This window comes from Gymnogyps californianus, chromosome 2 (assembly GCF_018139145.2).
Source record: "Gymnogyps californianus isolate 813 chromosome 2, ASM1813914v2, whole genome shotgun sequence".
Classification (NCBI taxonomy): Eukaryota; Metazoa; Chordata; class Aves; order Accipitriformes; family Cathartidae; genus Gymnogyps; species Gymnogyps californianus.
Genome location: NC_059472.1, coordinates 65,831,199 through 65,858,166, shown reverse-complemented (window position 1 = coordinate 65,858,166; position 26,968 = coordinate 65,831,199). Strand labels below are relative to the sequence as shown.

At 38.5% G+C, this 26,968-nt stretch overlaps 1 protein-coding gene across 6 annotated transcripts in view; it reads right to left on the bottom strand.

The window, feature by feature from the left end:
• CARMIL1 (capping protein regulator and myosin 1 linker 1) overlaps positions 1-26,968 on the bottom strand; it is a 202,768-nt gene that overhangs the window by 75,546 nt on the left and 100,254 nt on the right. For all 6 annotated transcript variants that reach the window (XM_050891525.1, XM_050891527.1, XM_050891529.1 and 3 more), the window contains 9 exons: positions 26,439-26,527; positions 20,990-21,084; positions 15,989-16,075; positions 12,983-13,086; positions 10,951-11,028; positions 10,759-10,835; positions 9,724-9,828; positions 4,922-4,991; positions 480-561 (listed from right to left, as the gene is read on the bottom strand). In XM_050891525.1, coding sequence (XP_050747482.1) covers positions 480-561; positions 4,922-4,991; positions 9,724-9,828; positions 10,759-10,835; positions 10,951-11,028; positions 12,983-13,086; positions 15,989-16,075; positions 20,990-21,084; positions 26,439-26,527 — 787 coding nt within the window. The remainder of the gene's footprint in view (positions 1-479; positions 562-4,921; positions 4,992-9,723; positions 9,829-10,758; positions 10,836-10,950; positions 11,029-12,982; positions 13,087-15,988; positions 16,076-20,989; positions 21,085-26,438; positions 26,528-26,968) is intronic.

Below are 26,968 nucleotides of genomic sequence, written 5' to 3'. Positions count from 1 at the left end.
CAGCAATAGTCCAAGACTTTGCCAAAGACTCAAACAGGCCTTCTCTGACCTGAAGCTGGTTGACCATTTGCTCCAAATTTCCCTCTCTTGCTTCTTCAGTATCACGACCTCAGTTTCATTCTGTATCTGGTCTTTCCCTTTCTTCTTTCACTACACTTTCATTTCTCATTTAGCTTCTCATCCTCTTGTACTTAAACCCACTTTCCTCTAGATCTAATATGATGCTTGCTGCCATCAATTTATTCTGCTGTGTTACACTTATCTCAAACAACAAACTTCTGAGGGTAAAGTTAGTCTATAAACATTTCTTATACACTTTATAGCAATAAGAGTTCTTTGTCTGAGACATTTCCATAACCCATATGGCCAATAATCATAAAGCAAAAGTGATCATCCTTGATTACACTGTGAGCTGAAAGAAAAAGCGTTTCTCAGATTCTGGACTTGCATGACCCTCCATTCCTGTTCTGTGTACTTACCATTGTCTGAAATATCTAGGCTGGTGATATTGTGTATTTCTGCTATGCATCCTTCCAAGACTTGTGCACCTCCCGATCTTAACTAGAGACAAAACATGATCCATTTTTGCAAACTAGTTACGGTTTCAAGATCACACAGAAAACAACGGTAGGTGCTTTGTGAATACAGAAGGCACTACCAGTGGGAAAAACAACAGCAACAGAAGAAGTTACAGACATCAACATGACAGCCTATGCACACATTCCTACTGTTCTCATCCTTTGCTCTCACTATTTGCATACAAATGAGAAAAGGGACTCTCTCTCCTTTCTCTTAAAGCTACTGCTCAGCAGTTAAATCAGGGAAAGATTTAAATTGTGCAGACACAACGAATCCTTTAGCACTTGTGGCAGGCAGTGGCTGCAGGACTTTGGTGCGGGTTCTCTACACGAAAGGGCCAGGACATTTCTGACATTCAGCGAGAACAAAAATAAACTTAGCCCAGCCTAGAAGCATGCAACACTGTCACCCTTGAATTCCCCTACAGTCAAGGCTTATTGTGAGCATCTTCTTTCAGCTCTTAGCACAATGCTAGGGCACCCAGATCAAAGATGAGTAGCAAATTTAAAACAAAACAAAATAAAACAACCCAAATCAATGAAATTATGTTTCCCTGTCCCTGAAAAGAAAATTTAAATAATCAAATTGTATAATGGCCACAAAAGACCTTAAACAAGAGAAATCAGTAATTTACCTTATTCTTAATTTTAAAATAGGCATAAAAGAGAAAAACAGCAACAATAACAAAAATGCCTAGCTGGAAAGTATCGGTTATGATATTATTAATATGAAATATTAAATTAATATAAAAGAAATGTCAGGATTTAATGAAAAAACAATTAAATGGCCTAGGGGAAAACATCAACACTAAGAATCAAAGTTGTTAAAACTTACACACTTATTTACTAATGCTACTGAATTAAACAACGCAACATATTTTTTTCCAAAGAAGCGAAAGCATCTTCTTGTTTTTTGCAGCTATGCAAACAATGTAAAGTGCATTTCACTTTATGAACATCCCCCAGAAAAAGAAAGCAAAAGAGGGGAAAAGTTCTATAAAAAGTCTCTTTTTGCATTTTCCGTTTTCACTTTCTTTGCTTCAAAAAAAATGGAAAGCTTTTTCAAACATGAAATAGCCTTTTCACCTCCTGTGCATAAAAAATGAGTAATATTTTACTCAGTTGACTTACTTAGCTAAATATCCTGAATCAACCTGCTGATATTTCTGTGAATAGTCTCTTTTACCCATGCTATAATTAAGGAACCTAAATGCCTTCAGAAGTATTTTTCAATAAAGACTTGATTTGGCACTTTTTTAGAAAGTTTGAGATATGTGATTGGTTAACAAGCAGCTCAACAACTTGGCCTGAGCATTTAAGTAACAGTGGTGGTCAAAGACAACATCTAAATCATAAGTCACATCTGGAAGTGTAAGAGATACAGAATGTAAGGCACCTTTCCTTTTCTGCATAAACGAAAGCCTACCTATCCTTCATGCTATCCTCTCAAGAAGTGGTCAGATTAAAGTCTGTATTTGGGCTAGAACTGGTGCAATTTTAACTCAACTTTATTTTTGCAAAAGCATTTGTAGTATTTGCTGTATGAATGCCAAAATCATTCAGTTTTGCTCTGTGCTGCTCTCTCAGCGTGGCCCACCACAAGACAACCATTTCACACAGAGTGTCACATCTGTTACTGCAGAATCTATGGAACTGGCAGATTATATGAGGTCTTGGATTGGTTGTCGGTATGGTAAAAGTTCTATACACTAAAATTATACTCACAATAGAATCCAAATGCTTATGGTATATATACTTTGAGGGTTGAAGTGGACAATTTTTCAGGAGCAGCTTTCAATCTTGTACCGATAACACTATATTAAAAATCTTAAATACACGAACATTTCATGTGCACAAATGGTGATATCTATTTAATCTGAGGGTGATGATAACAACTTAACTTTTAGGATCAAAATTTATTGCAACTGTATTAAAATTATAAATATATATATAAAAGCAGAGATTAATTGAAGGGCTATTTGTCAATGTGGAATGTGATACTGAAAAAATTCCCCCTCTGCAACATCTCCTATATGACATACTTCTGAGACTACAAATACAAGCTCTTATTCAGAAAATGAACAACCCTTCAACAATTAAAAATGCCAAGCGTGTTCAAAGCTATGAGGTAGCAATATGGGAAGGGCAAACAAAGCTGCTTACCGATTTAACAATTAAGGTAAAGCATGGAGGGTACTTACACAGTGACCAAGCTAAGGGAAGCATAAGGGAAAAGAGTGAAACACATCAGTGCTGAGCAGGTAGAAATAAAAATGTAATTTTCATAGTAAAAATAATAATTAAAAAAAAAAACCAAACAAACAAGCAATATAAAATGATTAAGCTTGGAGTTAAAATACCAGAAAATTATGGGAGCAAATGAAAAGTGGTGGGAGAGGGAAGGAACAGAGAGATTTATCCTTCCATAGTTGAGTACAGCTTGCCTGATGTAGGAAAGAGGAGGGCAAAACTGAAGCATCAGCTTTCTAGCCTCCTAACAGCGTGTGCTTGCAGGAACTGGGAGTAGTGCAGGTCACTGGCTCTGAGCTTCCCACAGCACTGTTTCTGGGTGCAGATTACCCTGCCCAGCTCACAGAGGGGCAGGGAGAGGTGGAGCAGGACTCTGTGGTGCTGGGCCCACTGAGAGTACTCCCAGCTCCTGGCACATCAACTCCCCTCCTGGTGGAAGCATAACTTCTTCTTTCCAAAGCACATGAGAATGGATAAAGCTCAGTGATGTGAAAAAATGTTAAGGGAAGGATCTAAGGAAGTGCTGTCAGTTTGGAGGGACCAGCTATAGGAACACAACACCGCAAGTTGGGCACGATTCATTCCTTTCTGTCATGAGAGTTGGCCATGTGCTTTGGTGTCCAATAAAGCTAATCGCCCCTCAAAGGGCTCCTCCATATCCCATCCTGGGGATTACTTAATGAAAGGACAATGTTTTCACTCCTGTCAGCCCTCCTTGATTTACATGCTAATTTATACTCTCATTACTTATGTTTGTGTTTTATTGATTTATTGTTTTAAGGTTATGATTACAGGACTTCATTTTTGTTACTTTAACTACTCCTCCCTTTTCCTTCCTCCCTGTGAAAGAAAAATTATCATCTGTCTGATCTCTCTACTCAGAAGTCAGAAGCATGTGTACTTGACTTGAAAGCTTTTCTATTTGGAATTTGCACGTAGTGCTCTTCAAAGTAATACCATTTTTTTAAAAGTATAAAATATCAAAACACACTATGAAATGCATTCACAATGATTTGATTTTTTTCTTCATAAAGAAATCTGTGCTCATTCCAAAAGCAATCGACCACGAACCTAAGGCAAGGATTACTGCACCTCAACATGTTCATCAAATTGCATGTTTTCTACTTAAAGGGAAACCATTGCATTTGAAAGGCACTTCCAGAACAGTTAATACTCAGGAGATGAACTTGGAAAGATCTGCCTAACAAGTGAGAGGCTTTCTTTGCAGCTTAAAAAGGAAAAGGTGGCCACTCAGCTAGAGAAGGCCTGAGCCTAAGCTGGTTCATATCGTTTTTGGCAAGAGTCCACATGGTTCTCTATGTAACTTTGCCTCACTGGCTCCCCAGGCTCATGGCTGATCTTTTGTCATAAGCTGTAGCCACGCAGGTATCATCCTGCAAAAGTATGGACAATCCTGAGAAACGAAGTGCACAGCAAAGCACAGAGAAGCAAGAAGAAACAAGATAAAGGAAATCAAGCTGCCACACTTGTTTTAATTTATTCTTGAGATATTTAAAGCCATTTACATAGTGCCTCTTATGTTAATGGCATGCTTCAATCAACTTTTACCAAAGTTCCCTATTGGCCTGAATTGATTAATTGATTAGGAAAGTAGTATTTGTCCCAAGGTTAAAAAGCAAACCTGCAGAAGAGGAAGCAGGTCTCCAGTTTTGAAGGAAGGCAATCAAACCACAGACATGCCTTCAGGGCATGCAGCTTCCTCATGTGGCTGCAATGTGACTCATTCAAATTTGGGCACCTTGGAAAGTCCTGCTGCAGGGTCCTGTGTAATCACAGCACCAGAGAGCAGAAGCTGCCAAGCAGCAAACAGCACACTGGCTCAGTATCTAGAACAGCTACACTGCAAGGAGGGTTTCGCCAATCAGGTGCTGCAGGTGCTTTGAACCTCTGTGCTCATTATTTAGGATGCTGTAACACACAGCAGCTGATTTTTACCATAACTGCTTCTCTGAGTTCTACCTTTCCCACATCTTTTGACTACAGAGGAAGAATATCTCGCCCAGTGGATTTCATGGGAACTCTAATTCCACATCATTGCATCTTTTGAACACATCCTGATAAATATTCCTTACCTCACAGCTACTGAGATCTAAAGACACCTCCTTCAGATTGTGATTGCAAGCCAGGCCTAATAAAAGCGCTCTGAAAAAGATCAATTTTAGAACCATTTAAAAAAAAAAAAAAAGGCAGCTTTACATCATCATCTAAGCAGTCACAGGTTAATACACCTATAATGCAAAGAACCATTTCAAAACAAAACCACACCAGCTGAGCAGTTATTTCTTAAATGACAATGGCAGCACAAACCTGCCACACTTAGAACACTCCAGCAGCTTCAAAAACTGCAGGGGTGCAAGGCTAATAAAGAAATCGTAAAGCTAATGCTACATCAACATCTAATAACATTCATCAGAGATTAATTTTCTTCATTTTTCAAAGAGCATCAAATGATTACAAAAGGAGTGTTCTGTTGTATGACTGCACTAACTCTCTGATTGTCCAAAAATTCAGGAAAAACTTGGATTTTTAATATATGCAAGATGCAGTGCAGCCAGCCAGTTCAGCCAGGCACAGTGCCTATAGCAATCAGATGCTGGATTGTGTTCAAGTATCACACAATTCTCCACTTCTGCAACCCAATAAATATTTACAGATTTCAAAATTATATTCCCAGACAATGGTATCCGTTGTCTTTAGGAAGAATGGCAGACGAGTGTAGCAATGACTGATTATGATTTTCATAAATCCACCTTTAAAGCCTTACAGAAGTTTGTTTCCACATATAAAAGTTAGTATTAATATCACATTTGTATTAATAGTGTCAAATCAGAAAGCACAACAGTATGTGTCTTAGAGAAGGAGCAAACACAATCTGTGTATACCTTGTAGTATCTTTAGAATAGATGCTGCTTTGAATTAGTAATTGAACAGAGAAACAGAAGGACTTCCTTCTCAAACTTCATTTCAGCCAAAAGCAAGCTAACAGAATCCAAACTACTGATGCATGGAGATAAAAAACAATCCATTTTGCTGAGTCATTTGCCTACACACTTGCTATGCAAGTAGTGTTTAAAAGCCATACTTAAAATGTGTGCGCCCCGGGAAGGTTTTTCATTTAAATCTATTTATATCTGCCCTGCAGGTATAAATGTTAATCAGACCTTCACTGTTAACAAAGGCAAATATCTTGTGCTTATTTACTTCTTAAGCTATTAATATACAGACTTTGAAAAAAAACATGAAAGCTCTGCAACAGTTTTTACAAATTTTCAGACGATCCTTGTCTATATTTCCTTCCCAAACATGCTTTTATTCAAAGTTAGTCTGGCTGATGATAACTTTACAAAGAACTTTCTAAACATTTTGAGGTAAAATAAAAAATACAGTGCAACCATTAAAAAATGCAGATTAAAAAAAGAGACACAGTGCTGCTTCAAATGTACTCTCTTCACAGGAAGAAAAAAGGGTTGGTTTTTTTTCCTAACCTCTTTCCTATAAACTCATCCTAAGAAAATCTCATTTCTCAATTCTTTGTCATGAAAAATCACTAGCATTCAAAGGCACTGAAGGCAGACATTTTATAATTATACTTAGCCACTATGTTTAAATCAGACACATGGCAATACATGGAAAGGTCTTGTCAACTGTGCTAGATGCAGAATGCAAGAATTGGCCTTGTAATTAGCATTTGCATGAGAAGCATATCAGAAACTTGTCTTGTTATAGCACTAACAGATCAAAATAACAACTTTTGGCAATGTCTGTAAATGAACAAAAACACCAACATACACTTAAACAAGGAAAAGAGAGTTTAAACTGCTTCACTCAGTTAAAAAAAGAGCAAGCTACGATGGAACATTAACTATATTAACTATGTACAAGAACTAAAAGCACTCTTTCCCCACCCACTACGTGGCATCCTCGCAGCACAGCTTTATTAGCAAACCTCTTCCCTGAAAGGCTTGACTTATATTAACAGGTCCATCACTGTACAAGCAAGTTCACCTCCTTCGCTGATTGCACTGATTAATCAATCTTTAAACTCACTGAGTTTGCATATGTGATTAAACATACCACAACTGTTGACCTAAAGAAAGTTGATAAGAAAGAAATCAAACAACAATTAATCAGGGGAATTTGGGACTCAGGGACTCACGTATCTGCATTTTATCTATATTTTTTTCTGTAGGCGGGCTTGATCTTGAATCACACATCCAACTCGGTGACCTCTGGTTCATGGGCACAAACCAGGAACTTCTCCTTTGTCACAGGACAGTTCTAAGGCCCACGCTGTCAAAAGCTTTTTGACATGCACTGATGCAAGAGGCCAGAGAAGTACTATTATTGTACACTACATCATTTTTATTTTTCCTTCTAGAAATCATCCCTCATGTGCTATTGCAATCTTGGCAATGACAAATAAGTCTGAAAAAAGGTGTTTCCATCTTCTTGTCTTTAACAAATCCTATGATCTTGATTGTTTGTAGAAGTTTTGTCATTTCTTACAGTTAAGACCAAAAGGCTAAGCAGCTGCCCCAGGATATAGCACATCCTCAGTCCTTTTAACACCAGATTAACTTCCACAGGATGCTTTTGAAGTGTATTAGTCAAGCCATACAGGGTTTGACAGGGAAAGCAAGATGTACTGCAGATCATAGTTCTCTGTACTGTTGTGAAATACACTCACAGCTCAGACTGAAGAAAAAACTCAGGTCAGAGAAAAAGCACATCAAGGAAACTACTAAAAAGTATTAAGAGCTCTGTCCTACCTCCTAGGCAGAGGTGAACACTGCCATCAGAACAAAACAAAAGAAGCCCGTGCCAAAATGCCAGCCAGCTGAGAGTGGCATGGACACTCTGAGACCATCCGTGTCCAGCTGGACATTGGACAGATGCTCCTTTCTGGAGCTATCTGTGCTAGCAAAAGAGGTTTCTGCTCTCAGCTCATCCTACGCTACCCATCACTGCCTCTTTACTTCCACCAACAGCAGTCACGCGAGTAACTCCCTCTAACCCAATTCAATCAAATTGAGCCAGATTAGCTTAAACATTATCAACAGCGTAGGGTTTTGCTAATACAGATCATTTTGGCTGAAAAGGACTGGGAAGATCTCGTTTGCTGCACAGCTGGCAGACCAAGGGGTCACAAATATTTGGGATAAATTAATACAATAACATCTTCCATGAGCACAGACAATTGTAGATCACTCACCTGCCAAAACTCCTCACACCCCAGGAGATACTCAACATGCCAAGGAGAACAGCTAAATATGAACCTTAGTGTCTGGGGCTTCTCACCTTTCCTAATCTGTGTAGATATATTCAATGTCTCACAGCATTCTTTTTTTCCTGTAGCACTGATAAGATTGTCTTGTGTGTTAGTCACATACATCCTCCGTTCTTCTTGCTTCATTAAACATAGCTCCCTGCTGCCCTCCACTATAGAATCAATAGCCCTAAATTAATCAGAATCAACCAATGTGTTTCTCAATAATCACCTTCTGTTTGAAAACACATCAGTATCATACCTTCCTAATCCTAGCAAAGTCTAAGCAAGCAAGACAGCAACCAAGAACATCACACAGAACAGAGTGAAAGACCAGTGCTAAAATGATAGGCTCCTGCAGTTGAATATTGATTTCAATCCAGTGCACCTTACTTAAGCATCATATTGTACTGTCCTCTCCAATGTCAAATTGCATTAAGAAAAAATATCCCAAACCAATGCACGCTACTCTTTCCTGTGTGGCACTTGTCACTTTTCTCTCCCTTAGCTTCCCCCAGATTGTATCAAAAGCTTTCCATCCAGTACTCACTAACTACTTTTTATATCCCACATCTCTGATTTGCAATCAACTCCCATTCATTAGCTACCCCCTTGCTGAGCTACTGCCCACTTCCCTTCCCTGTTCTCCCTCAGGAGGCAGGCTCCCAACCACACAAGTACACATACATACACATATATATCTATATCTGTGTCCAGATTAGGATTTTGGAGGCGTGTTCCCCAAAATGGTTAGTGAACATGTCTAGGTGTCTACTATGGATAGGGTTATGTATGTTTTAATGCACATTAGCTAGCAAGTTGACAGTCTGGAAAGAGCCCTTTCTTTAACTTAGCCCAATAAACACAAGGATTCTGCCAGAATCACAGAATGACCTATCTAGATTAGAGCTATCTATCTAGACCTATCTTGACTTTAAAACAGACCTTTAAATTTTATGTCTGGAAAGTTCAACACAGTTCAAAACTGCACACGTCACAGGAAGGGTGACAGTGCTCCACAGTTTCCCTCAGCCTGCATTAGGCTGTAAGAAGAGTTTCTCTCCAGTACCCCATCCACATCACCAGAACCTATTAGCCACAGGATGGGTGACATACAGCAAAGAGACACATTACACTTCGCATTCCTAGAAGTTGCTGACATTGTCTCTCCCCCTAAAAGGAGGGCATAGCTCTGTGCAATAGGTCTCTCCTCCCAAGCATTGCAACAGGTTCTGTTTCATAACGGCTGTTGCAATACTGCAGCCTCAAAGGAATGGCACTCACACAAGTACATAATCCCATTTTACTGTGAAGTAACCAGTTTTGTTCGTAAGCCACAAAGAAATATATCACCAAAAAATGTTGATGGAAGCTAAACAGCTGTGACTTTCCCACAGAACAAAATATGATTAAGTCTCAACTGTGAGATGGAAACAACATTTCTTGAATGTGTGATCATTATGAAACTCACTCTTGCAATATCAATAATGTACAATGGGGAAAAAAAAACCAAAATCCTTTCCCCTTCATTTTTAATAGGAGGCACTCACATAATAACAATGCAAACTAGGTTTTAGGCAACAGGAGAAAATGAAATTAAAATCTTACTTTAGAGGCTCAGGAGGGAGTTTAGTTCCCGAAAGATTAATCTGCATCAAAGCAAGTGAGCTGCTGAAAAACTGTTTGAAGGAGGGAGGGACTTCTTTTCCTTTTCTGTAAGTAAACAAATTCATTAAGAAGTAGCATCTAGACGCTCCTCATTCCAATAAACAGTGAATGCAAGCCGTCAGAACTGTAACGATCTTTCACATGTTTAATTTGCTCTACCTTCAACAGCTCTGTAATCAGTGGCTCTCAATTAGCTTAGAAATATAATATCATCAAAATGTTGATTCAACAAACAATCCTCAGCATTGCACTGCTGCACAGAAGACGTTACTATCTAGCTTCTGTTTGGTGAACTACAAAGAATGATCATTTAGGTCTGGTTAATAGTGAACGTACTTATATCTTATGAGTAGAAGATCAAACGGGACATTACAAAAACCCTGAAATTGCCTTTTCACCACTAGAAACAATTACTCAATGCTGGAGTAGCTTACCCCCAATTAGGTATTATGTCTGATATGGACCCAAGACACTGATTCGAAGAAAACAGAAGCTAATGTTAATATTTCCTACAATGCAAGTATTCTACAAAGTCAATGTTCAGTCTCAAAGACTTTCAAAGGGACTTCCTCCCAAAAAAGGACAAAAAAAGGAAAAAAAAAGCATTTGTAACCATCATCAAATCATGAAAAATACAAACTTTAAAAAACAAATTTAAAGAGGAGTCAAGTCAGTCAGACTTCAAAGCCTGATGTTATGCCTCTTAGAGACAAAAGATATATACTTTCCACTGCATCAGTATCACAAAAAGTGTATTAGACAAGGTAGCTTATTTTACAGCCATCTAGCAAAGCGCAGAAAGGAAAAAAAAATATTTTGCTTGCAATAAATAATACCTATTTCATAGAGCACTAAGACTTCATAGACTTTTACAAAGTCTTAGATTTCTTCTTAAAAAGAAAGGTGCAACATGAGAGCAAGAAATTATAAAACAAAATATTGCAGGAGTTGAGAGTAGTAACTTTTAAACTGTACCTGTGAGAAAAGAGAGTCCTAGAGAGGCTAAGGACAGCTAGATGCTGCAGACATCCACGAAGGAGAGCTCCACACACCTGGTTTAAAACAAAGAAGATTGATTTTACTTTATATGAACGCAGAAAAGTGCCTAGGGATAGAAGGTGGGGAATGTTTCCTTGGTATTTGAATCTCCACAAAAAACATCTTTACCATATCTAGCGCACACTCCGTATTGGATAAATCCAGATGAACAAGGGCATTTGGCTGGGCCAAAAAATTGTACAGGCTCTACAATTAATGGAGAAAAAAAAAAAAGAATTATCCATGTTAATGTTGATATTATGACACAAATTACTGGATTGCTACTTCTCATTACAGTTTAGACTTTTATTATAAAATTACACTATGAGAGTTGTGTCTGAAACTTCTTTTCACCTAATCAATACAACCTGTTTTACTTTTGAAGGCTATAATTTTTTAAAATAACAGGGAAAAAATGGTGCTCAGACTACATTTACCAAACATTACCCTTAATGCACAAGTCTTGAGTTACCTTGCAATTCACTTTCACAGCAAATGATAATTAATTTAGTTAGAAATACCTTGGAATGTCACTCAGATTGCTGTTACATTTCAGAAAGGCTAATTGGTTTCTAAGTTTAAGCCAGCCCCTTTTAGTATGAGGGAAGCAACTGATTTGCATTTGAAGCCCATGGTTATTTCTTAATATCAGCAGTACATTAAAGGTTTAAGGGAGAATACAGAACAGGTAACAAGATTTTAATATTGATGGCTTCAGTACTGCATAGGATATGTCATCTAAATGTTAGCGTATGTAAAACTCCTTACTACACACTGTTTTATTTTGGGCTTTTTTTAGTCTCAGAGAACAACATAGAAAGATAAAAGCATGACCTAATTCACAGAAACGTGGAACACTCAACTCCACATGAAATCCAGCCAAACAGAGCATGTTCAACATTTCTAAAACAGATCCGTCTTTCTAAAAATTAGGTCATTTAGCCCCTATACCTACAGTGCAAGAAAGGTCCCTACTTTAAAAATCGCTGTGCTTTAGGGTTTATTTTTATTGCTAAATAACAGGATTTCCTTACTCCTGTTGGAAAACTGTTCCACAGATTAAGAGATCCCAGTATTAATAATCTTTTTCTTTGAACCATGTCTCTCTCTGACAAGCTAAGAAAAGCCCCACTTTTTGTATTTACATCCCTTAAAATATTGTACGCAGACATCAGATTTGTTTAAGCATTGCCTATCAAAGTTGTACATTTTATTTTACTTTTTGTTGTCACATTATTTGCTATGTTATTCTCTCTTATAGAGTAATTAACTTTGTGTCTTTATTTACATTTTTGTTTGCTACCTTTTAAATCCTCTTGTCCCACTGAAACTTTCACCTCTTATGTCTGAAAAGACTAGTTCTTTGAATGTGCTGATGAATCTGAAACTAGTAAGATTTGTGAAAAAGTCAGAGTCATGTCTGACTGCACTTTACATGATAAGATTGGGTGACTAGTGTTGCATATTTTAGATGCTCAATACTTAAAGAATTCAAAACCGGACGCTTACATGCACATAATTTTTGATGTGAGAGAGAAATACAGATCTAACAGTCAAAAAGTGAATACATACAAATTGAGAACTAAGTGGATTTTGTTATGGAGAAAACAGAGCTGTACCTCTATGGCAATTGGTAAACTGAACAAAAGAATTTAAAAAATAATTACATTCTTCAAAGAACGTGCTTCAACAGCATGTATCAAGGAGGTGCACAGATTTATTTATACAAACAAAAATATTGAAAACCAGAAATTAAGTCTTTCCAAGTCAAAAGAAACCATTTGTTTCCAACTTTCCAATGAAAAATTTGTAATACACTTATCACTAAAAAGAATTGTGTTTTGGTCACTTTCAAACAGAACTCAGGGAGCATGGTAAGTCCACTTAAACAAGTGGCACACTTGCAGTTTTTTCATTTATCAGTAGAAGCCAAGGACTAAAAGCATGAACTAAAATTATGTGGATTTGTTTAGTCGTGTGGGGCAATTTCATTCTCTGACTATATACTGAAGAGTAGAGATCAAAATGTTATTTTCTATCCCTACTGGAACTGTACTGAAATAAAGGCAAAAATGGATCCAAACAAAATGGCTTTGCCTTTCTCTTAACAATTAATTAAAACATCCATTCATTAACTCCCAAATGAGAAGAAAGTGCTTACTGAGAGATCGTCACCGCGGAGCGCGTTCCCTGAGAGGTCAAGATAGACGAGCGTGTTCGCGATCAGCGAGTTGGCACTCAGTGACTGGGAAAGGCTATTCACCCCTGCCAAAAAAAGTGTCAGTACTCAGCTTAGTTGACTCTAGACACAACTGGCCCAGACCCTGCAAGTGCACAGTTTCAGTCAACACAGACATACACAAATGTTTAATGACCTCCTGTAACCATCACTGTGCTGCAGCAGAGGAATACAGATCACCAGGCAGATATGAGACCCTTCCCTGCCACAGCATGCCCGGTTTTGCCTGGACCATGCTCCACCAGCTGCCCTGATGGAGCCACAGTGTGTTATTGGTCCCAGATCCAGGGAAGAAGTCTTTTTGCCAAGCCTACAGTGGCTTTAACAGTACAATCCCATTTTGAAACAGATTTTTAAAACAGTTTACTCCATAATGTTAAGTCAGTGTCTTCCTGCAAACAATAATAATTAGATAAAAGTATCTGTGGAAGTAGATGAAAGTATCTGTGGAATACCAAGTACACTGACAATTATAATTGCCAGAACTTCAAAAGCGACTGACGAGACCTAGAAATTAAAAATATTTCAATTAATGTATTTGCCTGTAATTTCAGAAAAACAGTTAGTTAATTAAAATATCAAGAGATGCATAAAGACTCTCAGTTCCTGATCAAAACAAATACGTATTTCTCACATTAAAATTAAAAAGCTCACATTGGGAACAAACCAGTCAGAATTTTCTTCCACTGAAATTCTTCAGCTTTTCCAAATACAAATTAGGATGTCGCTACTTCTAACTCCTTCAAATCTAACTTTCATCTGAGTGCTCTGTAGCTTATCACCAAGTTCTTAATTTATTGCAGATGGCTATTGCTGCCTTTCAAGCACTACATGCGTGTGTTTCTTACGTACATAAGCATCACTGGGTCCTTTAGTAGATGCAGTAGTTTTTTTGTAAGTGCCCAGCCAAAGCTGTAAAGCAGGCAGGTGTTTTGCTCTGCTACACAATATTGGGCAATTTCTCAAAGCTACTGGTCAGTGAAAATGGACTGGCATTCAATGGATGGAACACGTCCATTCTTCACTTAAAAACTATTATGAAATGGATTTACCAGTGAGGATGTGGAGGAAGCAGCTAGCAAGCCACTGGAGACCAAAATAGCCCATGTCAGTGCTTTAGTTTTCCAAGCTTCCAAATATTAAGAAAGTCTCCCATGTTAGTAGTATGGCTCTTGGTTTCAGGATGCTTTTGATACTGAAAAGAATCGAAGCACAGTGTCATCTTTGCCAAGTCTCAAAACTTTTCCATTCGGTGTAATTTTTCTTTTATCTTAACATTGCATTGTTGAATCCACACCCTATCTATAAAGGGAAACTGCAAATGAATACCTTTTGAAACTCTGAAAGATCTAAAAGCTCTATTTAACCACTAGAGCTTATAGCTCTGGATTCAATCTAGTGAGTCTTCTCAACAGCATTTATAAGCAACAACAAGAAGTAGAAATGAATGTAATGTACTGTCAACAATTCGGCATATAATATCAAGAACCAATTCTGGGAATTCAGGACCAGCGTCTGAGTTTGGGGGAGAAGAAGAGCTATCAAACAATCTGTAACGTTGCTGCTTTTTTCATGTTTAAAAAGGGCCAACTGCTCAAAATCAGCCACATCAGTGAAGGCAAACAATATGAATGAGGGATTTTTTAATTAGCCTTTGGTTCAGGCTCAGAAAAGCAAGCCATATCTTTGAACGAGTATACTAGAATTTTCCATTTAACCAGAATCTTCAAATCAATAAATTTCTGTTTGAACTTCACCTACCTCATGCTATACTCTAACAGTAATCTTACTTTCATTTGCAGACAATCTTTTTATGCTCTTTTACCACTCTCAGGAGGCTCAGAGTGTTAATAGCTCTCAGGAACTTTGAGTTACAATATTTGAAGAAAGATCAGCTGGGAAGTTACCACCTGAACTTCACTTCTCAATCTTAGAAACTTATCTCGAATAGAAAGCGCTTTTTAAATAAGGTCAGAACCAGTGAGGGATTGTACAGAATTTCTGAAACTGAAAAGCTCAAAATAAAAAAAGAAAAACAAAAAGAAAGGCTGAGAAAAAAAAAATCCATGCACCTTGGAGTCTACTGAATCTAAGATCCAAGGTCTCCTTTAGACTTTCCCCAAAGAAAATATTACAAGTTCAAAAATAGCCTCCCAAGTTAAAACCAATTCAGTACTGTCTTCTTAAGTCAAAGGAAAACTGGCTAAGACAGACAGCTTTGCAGACAACCAAAGAGGTGAAGCTGAGTTTCGTCAGGTCCACAGGGTTGTAAGAATTCCAATTTTAAGATATCGCAAATACTTTTTTAAGGAATACTGAGGAGCTGCTGTGGGACAATATTCATGGTGACATGTTACTGTCTGGAGAATAGATAGTATGCAGTCTGGACTAGGATTCACATGAGGTCAGTATTAGACATACTGGAAAATATTTTCAGCTTTTGTTTAAAGTTTGTCTTAAAAAAGTGTGTTAAAAACCTTCCGAATTCTTTTCATAACCTCAGAATTCATTTTTACTGACAAGAGTTTTGTGGATGAACAGCCATTGTCACAACACTTGGTTTCATAAAATAATTGCATGTAGGGAATATTCCAAATGTTTTGCACATTTTTGTTTCAGACATCTTTTTGAAGCATATATGAAAGATATCATTTATGCCAATTCTAAATTCAATCTTTCTTCACAATACAGGTTCAAGCCCAAAGCTTACAGAAGCAAGTAGGAGTTTTTCAAAGTGCTGAAGGGGACACAGAACCCAGCCCATGGTTCAGCAACCCAGGACTGCAAAAAAGCAGTCGCGCTGTTGAGAATACACATGTAAATCATTTACAGAATTAATTACTTCATAATCTGGTAAAAAAAAGGTATTATTAGGATGGAAGCCTGAAACTTTTAGAACAGAAAAAGAGGCATACTTATAAAACATACCTTTAGGTGACAAAGAGGTTTTAGATAAATTTAAATGTTTCAGTCCCTTTGGAAGTTTGGCAAACTGGATGCTCAAAGATGACACACCTGTTAGGGGAACAAAGAGAAAATGGACATTTTCAGGTTAACTGTGTGATCTCAGATTTTCCCAGCAATCACACCAGGGGCAAACTGCACTGGTGGAACTACAGGAGGAACTGCATTCACTGTCGGGGTGGGCCCAAAATGACCCTGTCTTTTTATGACCATAAATCTTTGAAATGACTGATGTAGTCACGATCCCTTCTTTGCTAACCACTGAACAGATAGGGAATTTTGCTGTTAACAATCAGTGAACCACCTTAATTAGTTTAAAAATTATATAATACACACATACATCTGAGAAAGAATCAAAGGGAAGATATTACACATGTCAAACAGTCAGCACTCGGGAAATCTGGAAGCTTTATGGTTCAGCCAAAAAAAAAAAACCAACATAAAAAAAAAACAACCACAAAATAAAACCCAACAATGGTACTTCACATGAAACTTCAAACTATTTTTATTTTCTTTTAAAAGGAAGGGCTGTCAAAGCAAGAGAGATACCCATGTTAGCTAACACTGCCCTCTTTTTCTGAGGCAAACCCTAAGAGCCTGAAACCTCCACTGAGTAGTAATGGTCACTTAATTTCCTTACAGTAGGCTGCAGGTTACCAGCCAGGACACAGGCTTGGAAACGCTACAACCACTTGTAATCTCAAACAGTAAAAACCTATTAAGATGCTCACAGAGACTGGAATACCTCAGCACAAATCCAACAAAAGAAAAAAAAAAAAAAGCAAGCACTTTTCATTAAAGCCCTTTCTCAGTGTATCCAAGTTCCACACTCCATAAATTTAATTCTCCCATTTAAGCAAAAGATTGAAATTTGATTAAGAGGGCACATCCTAAATAACAATGGAACTAATCCATGAAATATTTATTAGAGGAATAAATCAACACAGAAACTCCAGGCTTAACCTGGGGTGTGAAATACAGTCCTCTACAGCAACTCACTTGGAGAGAAAAGGGCAAAGACAAAGGGGGTAAACCCTTTTACTTGATTCAAAACACAGTAAATGAAAAAGCTGGTACCCTTCTCCACATATGCAGACATGAAACAGTCCACTAGTATGTCACATACATATGTTTACTCTGCTTTTATTATGTTTTACCTATCATTGATAATGAAAGAACAGCTACCTTGCAGATACTGTTGTAGGGTGGTTTTTAATGCTCTCTGTAAAAGCATGTTGTGTATGCTGGTGATAGGTGCAACGTCCGTGCAGCTCAAAACAACATACTGTATTTATACTGCCAAAATATTAGACCCATGATGCCTTGGCATCGTTTATTGTAAAGCACAATGGTAACTGGATGTCTTCACCAAGTTTCAGCAAGAATGAATCAAGTCATATTAACAGGATTTTCTTTCATAGCTCTACTATTTAAAAAAAAAAAAAAAACAACAAATCTGTTTAGCTCCTCTGAAGTAGGAGGCTCAATCTATCTTAAGCTGGCCTCAGAATTTATATTCTGTAGCTGACTGTCCATGTTTGTTAAGCTGGTTTAGTCACAATATATACTTTCAAAATCAAGGTAGAGTTATGCTGGCAAAAGAGGAGAAAAAGGAGTACAATCAGAATCATTAAGGATATCACAAATGTAATTTTTGTTGTGAAGCATTTTGAGTAAGACATGCAGCAAATAATTTTACCTCTCCATCTTTGTATTTAGCTAACAACCTGCAGACCACTTATCACTCTAGCCAAGCTGAACAATTTTAACATCTTACCAGCACTGGGCATCAAGGATCTACCCAGTTATAAGGCACAGGAGTCAGGTGCAGAAAAGAAAAAGTGCTTCTGGTCACTCAGGCCCTTGAAAGCTCTTTAAGCCACCCATTTTTGCTAACCTCGTAACAGAGGTGAGAGCTCTAATGGCAGAAGTAGAGTTAACTGCATCCAGGCACACAGTTCTGAATTTGAGTATTTCTAGGCTTCAGTATGTTTGTTTTGCATTATTTTTAACAAAATATGAGATTAAATTCTGATCCTAGCAGAGCCAAAAGCAAAACTCCCATCGCCTTAGCATGGCTAGATTTTAAAGCCAAGACTGACAATAAACTTTCCAGGTGTTAGTCTCACAAATATTGACAGTACCCTAAGGGGAAGCCAATCACAAATTAAGAGACTGGTCTCACTGTAAATCACTTCATATAAACACTGCTTTGTATTTGAACTGAAGCCAGGTCCTATGCCTTAGTTAAACTAAACACACTTCCCATGTTATTGGAATACAGACAGTTGCATTAATGTAACAAAATAATGTCTTTACTTATTGGTACTCAATAATATATAATAGCTTGGGATGTTTTTTTGTTCAAACAAGGCACAACGATATGTTCTTCCCCATAATTCACACAACTCTGTTATATCCCTTATAATTGCAAAATAATCTGGTTGAACTTCCAGTTCCTGCAGGTGATTCTTCAAGAGGTATTTTCCGAAATCCATATGTTTACATGAATCTCCATTATGCCAGCATTTACTTGTGAAATGCTTGCTGCTCCTTCAGTTTAATAAAGTCAAATCTACCTTGCACTCAGTGAATATGAGATCACAGGACACATAAATGTTTCTTAAACTGAAAAGTTGCAATATTTGCACATTGCAATTATAGTTAATTTCTCTTTAAGTACTCATATAACTTATCTAATTCTCTAATGAAAAGGTCAAATCTTAATTGCATATGTGATAGGAGAGACTGAGATAATGAAAAAACCCTACTAATTTCTCCAAGTTGTAGTTTCTGCTTTTCATTTGTATCTCGTATGTGGATACTGCAATCTATAGGTTTGTTGCAAAGAAAGTACCCACACTGATACATTAAAAAAAAATAAAAAAAATAAAAAAATACCCTGCACTGTAGGATACCTACCAAATGTCTGGTCATTTATTTTGTTTTCAAGATAAAAATTAGTTCCTTTTAAAAAAAACTTTCATATGACACAATCTAAATACACTTCTTCAAAAGCAGAATCAACAATGTAACAGCCTTTTTTCCAGCTTACAACAGACGTTTTTGTACAATGCAGTTAGGCTTATGGCACATTGTAATAATAATGTTCTTCAGCAAAACATTGGCTTTCACATGATATGGATTCTTAAGGAGGGCAAGCGCTAATCAGCAGGCAAGAGGTAGTCAGAAGAGTTAAAGCAATTCATGTGAACAATTTTAAATAAAAACTACTCTGAATAGGTTAAAAATGAAAATATTTTCATACTTGTTTCTAGTCAAAAGGAAAAGAGATATAAAAAAGGAAAGGAAAAAAACCCTTCCCATCTTTTTTTCCTCACTGAACCAGCAAGAGAGACACCTACAAAACTCTGTGTTAACAACATTCTGAGTCAGTCAGGTTGTAATCAAAATGACCAGTTTTTCCATTTTGAAACATGACAGCAAAGAGACTGGAAAATTTCCCCAAAACAAACAATATAAACCAAGAAAAGGTTCACCGTATAAAATTCTTATTTTTCTTCTGGCCCAACAGGAACACAAGATAGTCTGATCCCAGAACACTGTGTGCCTGGAATGCATTAAGTGAAGCAAATGGAAATCTCACATGGGCAGCACTGAAGGGTCAACTCCAGACTGAAAGAATGTAACCTTATTTTAAAAATAAATGCCTCTCGGGTGAAAAGAGAGTAGACAAGGGAGGGGAATGACTTGATATGTACTGAAATCATGCCTAGCGGTGCCTTGTCTGAGAAAAGCTGAGCTGTTCAGCTTGATTTTCCATCTTGTGGAGTCAACAGCACTTTGCTCCATAAGGATGCCAGTTATGCCAGTATTACTGAACAGTGCCAAGTACTGGCAACACGACAGACTAGCACAAAGCTGAAAAAAGGAATAGTTTCAATACTGAAAATAAATACAGAATTATAGCTGAAATAAAAACACAAAACCATCAGGAAAATATAATCCAAGCAACAAAGTTGCCTCATGCTTCATCTTTGTCATGGTTTAACCCCAGCCAGCAACTAAGCACCATGCAGCCACTCACTCATTCCTCCACCCTCCCAGTGGGATAGGGAGGAGAATCAGGAAAAAAAAGTAAAACTCATGGGTTGAAATAAGAGCAGTTTAATAACTTTAGTAAAATAAAATATAATACTAACAATAATAAAAATAAAAATATAATAATAATAATAGTAATGAAAAGGAATATAACAAAAAAAAAAAAAAAAAGAGAGAGAAATAAAGCCCAAGAAAAGACAAGTGATGCACAATGCAATTGCTCACCACCCGCTGACCGATGCCCAAGCAGCGATCTGCCCCTCCCGGCCCACTCCCCCCAGTTTATATACTGAGCATGACATTCTATGGTATAGAATATCCCTTTGGCTAGTTTGGGTCAGCTGTCCTGGCCATGCTCCCTCCCAGCTTCTTGCACACCTGCTTGCTGGCAGAGCATGGGAAACTGAAAAAATCCTTAACTTGGGATAAGCACTACTTAGCAACAACTAAGACATCAGTGTGTAATCAACATTATTCTCACACTAAATCCAAAACACACTGTACCAGCTACTAAGAAGAAAATAAACTCTATCCCAGCTGAAACCAGGACAATTTTTCAACTGATTACATTGCCTTTAAAAATGCACACCACTTTATTTACTCTCTAGTCCTTAACAGTCACTGTGTTCTATCTTCCTTTAGAAGAAACCTCTATGAAAATGTAATGAAATCTAATGAAATACATGGTTGGTTTGAGACATTTAAATATTTCTCAACAAGCTAATGGATATGTATAAATCAAAAAAGAACAGTGATTCTCAGTCATTTCTGATCAGCATATTCACAATAGCATTACACACAGAACAATAACCTATTATTCAGGCAAAGCTGAACAGAGCAGCAGTAATCCTCAGTAATCCTTTCTACATTTGTAGAAAGAGAAAAATACAAATGTTACAGTACCTCTATCTTCAAGTGGATTGCTAGCAAGGTTGATCGTATGGAGTCCTGAGTTGGGATTATGGGCTAGGGCACTGGCTAGTTTCTGTGCAAAATCTCTGCAAGAAAAGAAAAGAGAGGGAGAAAGAATCCTGTTATCTCTTCTATCAACAGCACATTCAGAGGCTTAAAAGCATCAAGGGACTACTAGCCAGACGAGGCCTATCCTACTGCAGAGCAGTAACTGATTCTTCACAGTTCTAAACAATGCTCATCTGGCTAATCTGCAATCTTTTGAAGCGGCTTATTTTATCATTTATTTATTCTGTGACTTAAGAGACTGATGGGCACTCAATCAAAGCTCAAACTGCTTTTGATAAAGATCTGAAGATATAAAATAGGAGTTACACAGAATAACTGAAAACTCGAGCACATCTTCCAAGTCTTCCATGCCACGCATGAGTGGGATATGTACATAAATTTGCATACCACTACCTCCTTCACTCACAAGCCAACCCCCTCACTTGCAGCAGCTCTCTACCAACAGTCACTCAAACAGATGGGTTTATGTAGCATATCCAGAAGGTCAACAAACCAGGAGTATTTCTGACCTTGTAAAATAGCAGTAATAGCTTTCTCAAAGAACAGCAGCACACTGATGAACTGGTCTTTGCTTGCTTCTTTTTACAGTGAGAAGCATCAAAGTACATAACTGGCTGACCACAGTCCTAGCAACGTGTCCTGAGTGAGACGATGGTATATCAGTTCTAGAATGCTCATTACAGCCAGGCAACATGGATAGCTTTGAACTAACTTTAACCAGCTACAGTAGGTAGCTGCAGTAGCATGACCTACCTCTGTTCCAAATCCACTTAAGAGGCAAGGGAACGCTGCCCGGTCTGAGAGCGTTTTGCTGCAGCTGGACTACACCATCCACAGCACTAAGTTCAAAGCTAGCTTGGGTTTTCCTACAAGACCACACTGTCAGACTCTGGTGGAGACATGTTCCTTGCATTAAGTCAGAAGGCTGTCGGCTGTTATCTGCCGCGGTTTAACCCCAGCCGGCAACTAAGCACCACACAGCCGCTCGCTCACTCCCCTCCCCAGTGGGATGGGGGAGAGAATTGGAAGAGGAAAAGTGAGCAAACTCGTGGGTTGAGATAAAGACAGTTTAACAGGTAAAGCAAAAGCCACGCATGCAAGCAAAGCAAAACAAGGAATTCATTCACCACTTCCCATCGGCAGGCAGGTGTTCAGCCATCTCCAGGAAAGCAGGGCTCCATCACACGTAACAGTTACTTGGGAAGACAAACTCCATCACACCAAACATCCCCCCCTTCCTCCTTCTTCCCCCAGCTTTATATGCTGAGCATGATGTCATATGGTATGGAATATCCCTTTGGTCAGTTGGGGTCAGCTGTCCCAGCTGTGTCCCCTCCCAACTTCTTGTGCACCCCCAGCCTGCTCGCTGGTGGGGTGGTGTGAGAAGCAGAAAAGGCCTTGACTCTGTGTAAGCACTGCTCAGCAATAACTAAAACATCTCTGTATTATCAACACTGTTTCCAGCACAAATCCAAAACATAGCCCCATACCAGCTACTATGAAGAAAATTAACTCTACCCTGGCCAAAACCAGCACATATCAGCTCTAAGACAAATCCTCAAACCTGTCCTTGTACCTACTGGGAAGCTTTCATGTATTAAGGGAGTAGCCCTACTGGGTGCTTTTGTTAAACTGAGACTATAATTTCAATGTTCTTTCTTCACCTAAGTAAGACACTGAGGTAGAAATCAAAAATATGCCTTGAGCTTTCTTCTCTCTCTGCCTTGAAGTACATTATCTTACCTCCTGTAGGCCAGTGGTGGAAAACTACCAGCTACATTGCTAGAAGAGTGATGATTAACACCGCCCTCTTTCCTCGGGACAGATCCTACCCCACAAAACTAGTAAATTAGTCTGTGTGCTGAGAACTGCCCTGGAGGTAGCATCCTCTTCCAGTATCTGGAAAAGAGTGGAGACTGGACAGCAATAGCCTCAATAGCTTTTGGTTATCTGTTGTTGCAAGGTGTACTTGAGTACAGAGATGTTCCAGGGAAGTTTAGTTTCCCTTTGAAACTCCATGTCCTTAAACAGACTCCTGGGGCTAGAACAGGTTCCAGTGCTGCAAATGCATGATGATGGGCTGCCTTTAGGAAAAGCGTATTCTTTTCCTAAAATACAAGCAGCATGTGAATACGAACACTCAACAAAGAAATTCTGGGCTTGAATCTCTGCCACCTGACAGGCCTCAGGGTATCCTGCTTTGCTACCAGCTGCTGCTGCAGAAGACCACATATCTCCTGTAGGTCCTTGGTTACATTTGCCAACACTCTGTGGATACCCTCCAGCATTTCAAATGGCACTAGATGCCTGTGCTTAGGCAACTGAATCAAGCTCCTTATGTCCAGCCAAGAAAAACGAGGTTTTGAGTTAAAAAACAAACAAAACCCCCTTTCTTCATGGGAAGTTTCCTCCTCTTCCTTTTTCCCTAACAGATTCTTGTCATTACAGTATTCTGCCTATACCTCCAGGCTTGTTCACAAACTCTGCTCCAGTTTTTGCGACCAATATAGGCAGGATTATCAGAACTTTTTGGACAACTGGGGTGTGTGTGAACTACTTAGCAAAGGCACAGTAAATCAACTGCCACCAGAAAGCACTGGATTACCTATGTAGGGCACACGGGGCTCCAAGGCTCGTTTTGGAAAAAACTAATACAACTTCCCCACTCCCTGTGCAGCCTCTACCATAAACGGAGGCACGTGGGCTCTGCTCACTGGGCAACATCCCTTCCCCTCCTTTGTCCACTCTTTGTTTCAAGTCCTAAAATTTATTACTTTTTTTGGCTGCACGCTTCATGAACAGAGCATGCAATGTAAGCCTGACACTTTCTATAAAGCATCAAACTTGCTCTGTATGCATTGCACAGCCATGCTTGCCTGAACTGAGGATAGTCAGGCTTGGAGGTAAAGCCCAAAAAAGATTCAAATTAACTATACGTATGGCAGAGTAAGGATATTTCACTAGGGGTAAGAATACCACAGATCTGGAAATCTCAGACAAACAAAACAATTCCTCAAGATCTGTCTAGACAACATCCCTGTAACAGAAAAAAAGAGGACGTGTGTGGGAGGAACTAACACTGTTAGGTCTAAGGACATTCATAGCCCATCCAGCAGGGGAAGATGACATGCAACGTCACTGTCAAAGGCCCTTCGGCTCCGAGCAGCAGGCACCTCTGTCGTTCCCTCTCTCTCATAGCTTGCCACTCCCTTTAGAACAGGGCTGCAGAGGATGGTGCGGAGGGCGGTAGGGACATTCTGCCTGCCAGCTTTCAGAGAGTATGTAAGCACAACAAATAGGTCATTTTCACCAGCTCCTGCAAACAGGCCTTTGCAGACTGAAGAATCTGTCTTGTAGTTTCATGGAAATTAATATTCCGGTTATCACATGTTGTCCCATTCCTCTAAAACACCTCAGGGATGTAACTCTCTTTTCAAGCTCATTTGTTCAGGTTGTCCTGAACGATTCTCCTTTCCCTGAAATGTGGGTATCACCTACCTCAGTTAACACACACTTACCAAAACATTAGTGTTTGCTATAAGCATTAAAGCCATCCAACGTAATCTAGACTGCACCCTTTACGTCTGTTAAAGAAATAGCAATGGGGGTAAAGTTTTCAAGAGCATCTAAACTGGCACAAGTCTTATCAGACAGGGGGTTTCACTTGACATCTTGTTTTCCCCAACAGCAAGTCCACACTTCTCTAGTCTTGGGTCCTTACGACCGGTACTGCACAATAGTTTGCTGTCTCATCAGCTGGGAGGATGACAAGTGTTTATGGGGCCATGGCCCAAACCAAATCACAGAAATGAGCAGCTGGAGGTAGAAAAGAATGGAATCATCTTAAACTGACTCTGCTGCAGGACGAAATGTGTTCTTGTAGCTGCTCAGGTTATTTCTCAAAGCATTGCTTTTGGTAGCTCTTTCTTAACCCTGGTTTGGCATTCTGTCACAGGTCATTAAAAATGACTGGTCTGTAAGCTATGTGAAGGAAGATACCCAGTAACAACAAGATTTCCTCCTAGCAAGCAGATATGATAAATGGCAAAACTGACAAATGCGTCCTAGACAAAAACAGACAGACAATGCTGATCGGAGCAGATAGACACCAAGGCAAAATGCCAAACGCTGTGCATGTAGATGGAGACATGAAAACCAAAGTCACAAGCTGATTATCTGTCAAGTCCTGTTAAAACTGAAAACAGTTAATCCAACTGCAATAAGTTAAGGTAGGCAATGTGCAAAAGGTAGTCAATGTATCTTTTAATATTAATGGTTATCACTGGATTTCATGGCGCATACTGCAGGAAAAATGAAATTAAAATCAAGTGCTTATTGTTTGAAGGACAGCTATTAAAGGCAGTGCACTAGTGATCAGAAAGTTTGTGTGTAATTCCAAACTCTACCTCAAGTTTCCTGTGTCACTTAGGCAATTTTCTTTTAAAGGTATTTCAATGCAAAACCCATTTTAAAAAGGGGAAAAAGACCCAAACAATGGAAGAGGAGACAATGTAAAGCACACCAAATATTTTCCCCGTGCTTGTTTCCCTTCTTTATTTGTAATTCAGTATAGTGTTCTGCTTCTCCCACCTTTCCACTGCTTTTTTTTATTAACATAAAAATTCATTAGTGCTAGAGTTTATCTTGTCTACATGGTCTTGGACGCTAACACTAAAACAAGCTACAAATACTTCCAACTGGGCTAGTTTGTAACTTGAACTTTGCTTCTATTTCCTGTGAAGGGGGAAAAAGCAAATACCTAGTAACTACAACTTACTGTATTTAAAACATGCAAGGATTAAATTGTATGGCTTACCTCTACATACCTTTCTTTTAAGGCTATGGCAAGGCATTAAACTTAATTATCTACTTTCTTGTTTCTTTTTAAAAGTTGCTAATGTAGAAGTCCTGTTATATTTGAGCAGACTGCAATCCACAGTAAGATAGGAACAGCTCTCTTGGGAATGAAACAATAATCTGTTGTGCAAGATGGAATAATACGCTTTTTTAACAAAACCTCAAACACTGTTTTTTAAATGATAAAAAGGTGTTCATCCTTCTTTTGGCAACCATATTTGGAGAGGAACAGTGTGAGCTGATTTAAGGTTTATTCTCTTATCCAATCCATTTTGCTCCACTTAACCCAACTCTCTAGGCAGAATCTTAAAAAACATCGGTTTAAAGAGATTTCTTTTACGTAAGGAACCTCTGGAAAACCTGATAAAAAGCTTGTGACGTCACAAGGTTCCTCAGAACAAGGCAGACATCGAGCACACGCTTTTTTAATGCTTATTCTGGCTAACACACATCACACATTCCTTTTACTGGGAGTAAGCAGTAACAAATGCGACATTTCAAAAGAATTACTTACGTTCTAAGCCCAGCATTCTCTAATACCAGTTCTTCCAGTCGACTGGACCTACTCACCACTCGCAGTATCTGCTCACAGACATCAGTGGACTGCCACAGAAAAGACAGAACAGTGTTAAAGAACACAAACATGGAACAGACGGTTATTGAGTTATAAGCTGTACGTCGTAATGGGATCCAGGCCACAACCATCTTCTTGTCATACAGAAATAGTAAGTAAAAATACGAGAAACATCCAAGAGAGAGTCAGGTGACAACAGAGGACTTCTGGAAAAGACTCAGAGAAGCAAAAGGCAGACTAAAAGCAATTCATTCATGAATCAGGCCACCTAATCATAGGGGGCAGAATTTTTATAATGATAGTAAAAAAACCTCAAACCCTGTGATTCAGAAAAAACACTCAATTTTTAAAGAAATCTTGTTCATATGCATGCTAATCCTTCAGAAGAAAGTGGCAACTAGTGCAAAGGAGAATAAAGCCTGACCAGGAATGACAACTAAACACAAAGAAAGATGTTATAAGGCAGACAA